This window comes from Trachymyrmex septentrionalis, unplaced genomic scaffold (genome assembly GCF_001594115.1).
Source record: "Trachymyrmex septentrionalis isolate Tsep2-gDNA-1 unplaced genomic scaffold, Tsep1.0 scaffold20, whole genome shotgun sequence".
In the NCBI taxonomy this organism is placed as follows: domain Eukaryota; kingdom Metazoa; phylum Arthropoda; class Insecta; order Hymenoptera; family Formicidae; genus Trachymyrmex; species Trachymyrmex septentrionalis.
Window position 1 is genome coordinate 3,916,166 of NW_017305180.1, and position 7,089 is coordinate 3,923,254.

The window sequence follows — 7,089 nt, forward strand, 5'->3', positions numbered from 1 at the left end:
GTACAACCATACGGAAATAATGTTTCGAGATCGAGACTCACCCGAACTGTGATTACTCGGATTATGCGAATACTTGCGACAATTGAATTTATTCTGTTATTTTTTATTGTACTAATGTCTGAAGAGGGCTCAAACTGGTAGCCGAAACTTGTTACTTGTAATGTATTAGTTTATAGTTTTATTATTTATTAATTTTTGGCGTGATGTTTCATCGCGTTTAATACAATATATAATTTTATGTAAAAATTAAAAAATGTAGTTGACTCTTACTTCGCCCGCTGATTGAGTTTTGTTATTATGTTTTGAAAGAGTCCTTTGAATTTGTTTATTTATTTAAACATTTTTATCACGCGAGTCTCAAAGTCTAAAATGAATTCATTCGCATGCTAGCATCTTGTGGAGAGGTAACTAGCATCTTTATAAAATCCAGAAGGACAGATGCTGAAAAAATACACGATGCTAGGCATTTGCATAAATTAAAGCGTTCTTAGCGTTCTGCGCTGCTCTTCTGACGCAGCGACATGTTAAAATTCGAAATTTTGCGAGTTCTTTCGCCGATTTTTTCTGCCTCCCGTACGGTGTCCGGAAGTTTCGTTCCTAAAGTTTCCGGGAAAATCAAAGACAAGACGCCTGCGATCATACCCATAGTCCCAAACAGAATAAATGGCAACGAAGGCATTATTTGCATCTGAATGTAAATAAGAGAACGTCATTAATGAAATGTTTCAGACAATGTAGTTTGTACGATAAATTTCTCAACGGTAATTGAGAAGTTCATGTAAAAAAGATTGCAAACATGCTATTTCAAATATTCTTCGCGTGCTCGGAAAAAATATTATAAAATACCACTAATATTACTTATAAAATCATATTGTTCCCTTATTTCAAAAGTGACAACTCAAAAAATTAAACTTTCTAGAAATTATTTTTTAATAATAGAAAATTATTGACTGCTTAAATCGATAATATCATCAAGAAGAATGTACTCTTAGAAATATGATCAAGTGTTATTTTTGTTTCACAATTCTTAAAAAATTATTTTGAGTTGTCATAATTTTGATATCCTATAAAATTATAACAAATTAGGAATAATTCATCAAAAGTAACATAACTTGAAATATCAATATCAACCAACAGTTTGTCTGTATTTACCTTGAGCAGAAATAACTAAATTTAAAATAAAACAATTCTTTTTTAAACTTTTATTATTAAAACTGTCTTAACTCTAAATGTTCTCTCTAGGAGACTTTCTTTTTTATTAACAAAAATGATAACTAAAAATTGTGAGAGTCGATATAAGTGCTATTTAACGAAGTGACTGATAGAGTAATCTTTACTTAACTTATTCATGTGGTAATAACTCGAAACCACATTTTTTGTTACTTTTAAAGCAAGGGACTGATATGCACATTTATCAGGTTTAGAAAGAATATAAACATGAGAATGTATCAATGATATTTTTGAATATATAATATTATCTACAAGAACAAAAGTTTCTTGGAAATCCTGTTAGATCCGAAATTATAGAAGAATAGATCCGCAAATCTGAAAGATATTCGTGACGGCGCGATACAACATATCAAAGCGTAATTTGGGAAGCACATATTAAGAAAAATCTATGTTTATTGAAACGTTTGTTCATATTGACTCACCAAGAGAGGCGTCTGCGGTGCTAAGATTGATCCAATGCGGCCGATCATGCTGCAAAATCCGAGCAGGGAATTTCTGAGCGTTGTCGGGAAAAGCTCTGCCGTGAAGATGTAAGTAGTAGAGAACGCCATGGCGATACACAACTTCCCGGCCATGTATAAAAATAAAGGTCCATAATTCCCGGTTCCTGAAACAGAGCACCAATAAATCATCAGAATCGCGCGCCGTGGCAACTCATTATAAACTAATATAATTACATGAACAACACGATTGTGACTAATTGTAAACCGATCCATTTCTCCTTTTGCATATGGACCAAATCGATTTTGAAGAATATTTTAAGTGACGAAGAAGGATAGTTTTTCAAACAAAAGGATGCCGACGCATATTTGATCAGGATATTTTTTATTTATTGACTTGCATTTTATAGAAGTAACTCTGTACGAAAGGAGAAATGGGCTAAATCATTTCTGAAAAGTCACTTCAGGAACGTACCAAACTTCAATCAGGTCTGTCTGAGAAACCTCTTTTCTTTATCTCTTTACCTGCCGGTACGAACTGACTTGCGAGACAGAACAGCCCGCTCAGCATGAATGCACCAGAAAGCGTTGATTTACGGCCAATGCGATTGTTCAGCACGCAGCCGATGCAAAATGCTGGTATCTCGACTATCGCAACGAGTATGAAATTCAGGTACTTATAGCCGCCGAACGCCACTGAATTTAATGATAGTCCGTAATAAACAAACGTATTTGTAATCCAACAGAACGAGCAGACCAGCAGTCGAATAAGTATCACTGAGCTATGTAGAACTTGCACGATCGGTTTTCTCTCGTCCAATACCAGCTCGCTTTTCTGAAAGATCCGCGTATCAATGTCGTAATTACAAAGATCATATGCAACTTACTACTTTGTACTAGCGTAATATTTATAGAGTAATACAAAAGTTACTGTACTGAAAGTTATGAACTATAGTTGTATCTTAGATAATAATAGGTAAATTTGCAAATAAGACATTTTTATTGCCAATTAGATATACGTTTGAGAAAGAAAAAAAAAGGTGAACGTACTGTTTCAGCTATATGTTCTCTGAACATATTGATGGCCTCGTCCGTTACTTGCAGGCCGTTCATTCGGGCCATTTTATAGTATATTTTATCCACTTGTTCATGTTTTTTCTTTGACATTAACCATCTTGAAAACGATATTATGTATCGTACATATATTTTGCAAATAAGAGAATGAAAATGACATTCCACCGATGTGCAAATGTTCATTAAGATTATACAAGATTACCTAACTGATTCTGGAATGACCAAAGGTAGGAAAACAGCTAGCAGTGCCGGTCCGTATACTATCCTAAGAAGCATTCGCCAAGATTTTAACAAACTTGCGATCAATCCCAGTAAAACTTCACCCACAGCGAATGTGCTAGATATTATAACGCTACCGAAGACTCTATTTTTCACTCCCATGGTCTCCATCCCTAAAGCGAACAAGTGCATGGTATAAATTAGAACATAATCACGCGTAAAGTAAGGTGTTGAAAAGAAACATGGAATTAATATATATATAGTGTATATATTTTTTACTTTTCCCAAACATATTTATTGTTCTATTATTAACGTACCTAAAATAAATCCCGCGCTGTAAATTCCAGCCACTATAGTGGCATTGATGAATTCGAATGTAAGAAACATCCAATAATTCACGGAGAAGGACTGTATCAAGCCACTGATTCCAGATAGAGACGTCGCCACTGTTAAAATTGTTCGTCTCCCATACCTGAAAATGAAAGAATAAACACGATTGTGCACTTCTCGTTGTACCGGCAAAGCATATTTCTTTCGCAATGCGAAATTCCTCGCGAAATCGTGTCATGTGCTACACTTTCTTTTTCATCAAGAATTCATGAAATTGATTATTTATAGAAACATTGTTACAAAACATCTGATACTATTCTGCATTATGCAAAAAATTAAACGTATCCTTATATAAAATTAATTAATTAATTAGAGTTTCGGAGATATTACGCTGATCTTTCACCTGTCAGATATGTATCCAGCGAACATCAAGCCGACAAATTGACCGGTATGTTGTATCGTGCCCACCAACGTGAGTTTCCATCGATTAGCATCGCAGGTAAAATTCCACTACGCCGAAATAAACAAAGAAAAAGAAAATTAATCTGTTGTTAAATCTCAGCAGATGCAAAATACACGCTGATTAGTGAGTCACATTACTTCGTTAAGTATCGTATATTCATCCGAATCGTAAATCCAAGAATCACAGTCGCGAGTGACGTTGGTGAACGATGCTTCCGTACATGTATTCGAGTAATCGTTTTGTACCACGTAATGAGTGCAACTGGAAATGACTCCATCGATTATCGGCGCAGAAGAATTCAGCCATGATGGTTCGAATGTCGTATTCTCTGAATGCTCGCATTCCGGCACAAAACATCTTTAAATAATAAATAATTTCTTTCTTTTTTAATTTTCTATCAGTAAATTCGACATCAAGGAGTTTTAAATTATAGATTTAAATTATGTATCAAAATGAGGAAATTGTTATCGTATTATCAAGAGAGAAAACTCTTTGTAAAGTAGAACTAATATGGCCAGCTTAAGTATACCGAGTATACACACATCGATTGCAAAGTTTTTTTTTGTTACGTTTGTTATTCTAGATTATGAATTCTAATTCACCTGCTAAACATCGTGAAAAAAAGTAAATAAATAAGTAAGTTAATTATTTGAAAAATAGCTTTTTGTATATTCTTATATAAACATATCGATGTGTTAATAAAACTTATAATCTTAATAAAAGTTTATATTGGATTTCTTTATTTTGCATTTCTTTACAAAACTTTTTCTTTTTACAAAAAAGAGAAAAACATTTAATACTAACATGTTTCTAATATGACCTAAATGCTACTATTTTTTTAAATCTTTATTACATTCACAAGTGTAAATAAGTATGTACAATATTTGAAAATGTCTTATATTTTTTAATATTCAGAAATATTTTCTCTTTTGAATCTGGCCATCAGTTTTCAATTTTGGAGTAAAAAGTTAGAAATAATCGCTTAGAGATATAGGTTAGAAATATCGCTTAGAGTCATATAGGATCCGATTACTTTAATTAGCAAAGATACTCATATGTGTACCTGTATTTAACCTTGCCCGCAGTAAATACGTAAGAAAATGCGAATCCTGCCGTTAGCATCAATGTTATACTAATAAATGTGAATACCATGATTTGATAAAATCCAAATTTTTCTGTCGGATTTTCCGACGATGGATCATTCGTAGCTCCTATAAAAAAAGGATTCAGTTATACGATCCGTTTGTCTCGATTAAGAAATCATAACAAGAAAAATTATTTTTCTGACGCTTTAGCAATTTTATGATTATAATGTTGAGAATAATCATTCATACCATTTTCTAGTCCCGACCGCAGCGGGTCAGCCTTGTCCTTTCTTGAGCAGCACAGCCACATGTTGTCGTGTACCGTAACCGTGGTAACCATGTACCGCTGTAATCATATTTGATACTATTACTTTTATTTACACATAACTTATTGGAAATCGTTATCAATCGAATGTTCAATCTGTTGTATTATATTTCAAGTTTTCTGAGGAAATCGCGCAATAAACAATGAACGATAAACAAAAAATTCCAATAATTTAAAGAGCTACTATGCACTTTATAAAGGTACTACTTTTGAAAATGTTAAGTCCACGTTGTAATCATTTATTTGCACGTACGCAAAATAAATTTACATTGTAAATCGAAAAGACGAGAACAAGACTTTGTGCAAAGCAATTGTCTAATCTGTATTTTATCATTCCGTGTCGTATCGCTGAGCGCGATGGAACGCACTTTCGGTTTTTGAACAATTATTATTTATTTCTAATGTCATATTTTTTTTATTTGTTACTGGGCGATGGAATTTTTAAAGAATGAGATTTTACTCTTTAAAGATTCTACTTCAAAGAACTTATTATAGAAAGTTTTACAGAGATTTCTGTTGTTGGATAATTTAAGACCATACGTGGTTTAATGTGAAAATTTGCAGAGGAGCAGCTATGTATGCGATTTTCGCATTTCTAATTTTATTTCCGCAAAAATATACAAAATATACTTAATAAATAAATAATTGTGAAATGTTTGAAAAATGCCAGGAGAAATTTTAGTGCCCTGCCTCCCGTCGAAGGCTACTTGTTGACCATTAACTTCTATATGTGACACACGGGTATTGATTTTTAACGACATTGGAAACCGAAAAACCGCCACACTCGAAAGAAAGAAACCGAAAAAAGTTGAAACGCGAAATAAGATAAAGTAATTTTCCAATTGCTGCCCCAATTGTGTAGTTATCCTAATTGCGTAATGTCAGCACACGATTGGTGAAATTGCGTAAAGGAAGTAACTATCGCGCGTATATTCAGTTTTACGATATTTATAATATGTACATACTAATCTTGCGTCGCTATTTTGCGAAAGTTTAGCTATTTCCGCGATTTATGCGTGATTATAGGCATTATTTCCGCGAAAACGAGGTTTATGAGAAACTATAAGAAAATTATAATAAACTAATAGAACGCCTTGCTGTTCGAATCATTATTCGTGTGAGGTGACTCGAGAAAGTTTCTATGTACCAAATATTAGGATGGGCGGTACAGCATCGATATTTTAAATATCGACATTTTATCTATTTTCCCGATATTTCGTACCAATATTTTGTCTTTCGATATTGATGTCTGTCGATATTTGAACAAGAATATCGAACTTCCGATATGGTTGCGTTCCGTTTAACGCTCACAGCACTTGTCATCATTTATTTTCATTTATTTTCATTTGATAAACAACAAGGATGAATTTATGCTTACAGCATGTGAGCTTGAAGACGAAATGTCCCACGGTTTGTTATAAATTATGTATAACCGCAGTTTAGTTTAGTACGGATTAAGATAGGATTGAAACTTTCATTATTAATAAGTACTCATTGTTGCAAGAATGTATAAGATTAGAATCATGTAAGTAAATAAAATTAAAATTAAAATAAAATGCGTAAATGTATAAAAAGTATAACACATGGATCAATAAGTCCCGAGACTAACAATGAAAACAACATTTTTTTTGCAAAATTTTTTTTTATTCATCAACATAATCACCTTTTAGGGTGATACATTTCAATACCATGTTTATAAAAAAATTTATCTTTCGCTTCAAAATAAGTTTCAGTTTCAGCGATGACCTCCTTATTTGAGCCAAATCTTTTTCCCTGGAGCATTTTTTTAAGATCAGCAAAGAGCCAGTAGTCACTGGGGGCTAAATCTGGCGAGTATGGGGGGTGGGGAAGCAGATCAAAGCCCAATTCGTTCAATTTTGCCATTGTTTTCATCGACTTGTGGCAGGGTGCATTGTCTTGGTG

At 33.2% G+C, this 7,089-nt stretch overlaps 1 protein-coding gene across 3 annotated transcripts in view; it reads right to left on the reverse strand.

Annotated features, from left to right (window-relative positions):
• Positions 1-282: 282 nt before the first annotated feature.
• The window catches only part of LOC108747596 (organic cation transporter protein-like), a 10,513-nt gene continuing 3,706 nt past the window's right edge, over positions 283-7,089 (reverse strand). Inside the window, exons 2-11 of one of the 3 annotated variants that reach the window (XM_018485161.1) lie at positions 5,091-5,187; positions 4,820-4,967; positions 3,894-4,113; positions 3,697-3,803; positions 3,281-3,435; positions 2,947-3,136; positions 2,721-2,844; positions 2,196-2,505; positions 1,653-1,837; positions 283-688 (exon numbers count right to left, since the gene is read on the reverse strand). In XM_018485161.1, the coding sequence (XP_018340663.1) occupies positions 488-688; positions 1,653-1,837; positions 2,196-2,505; positions 2,721-2,844; positions 2,947-3,136; positions 3,281-3,435; positions 3,697-3,803; positions 3,894-4,113; positions 4,820-4,967; positions 5,091-5,181 (1,731 nt within the window). In that variant the 5' untranslated portion in view covers positions 5,182-5,187 and the 3' untranslated portion in view covers positions 283-487. Of the gene's footprint in view, positions 689-1,487; positions 1,546-1,652; positions 1,838-2,145; positions 2,506-2,720; positions 2,845-2,946; positions 3,137-3,280; positions 3,436-3,696; positions 3,804-3,893; positions 4,114-4,819; positions 4,968-5,090; positions 5,188-7,089 lie in introns of those variants that run through there. The other 2 variants (XM_018485162.1, XM_018485163.1) reach the window with 2 other exon arrangements.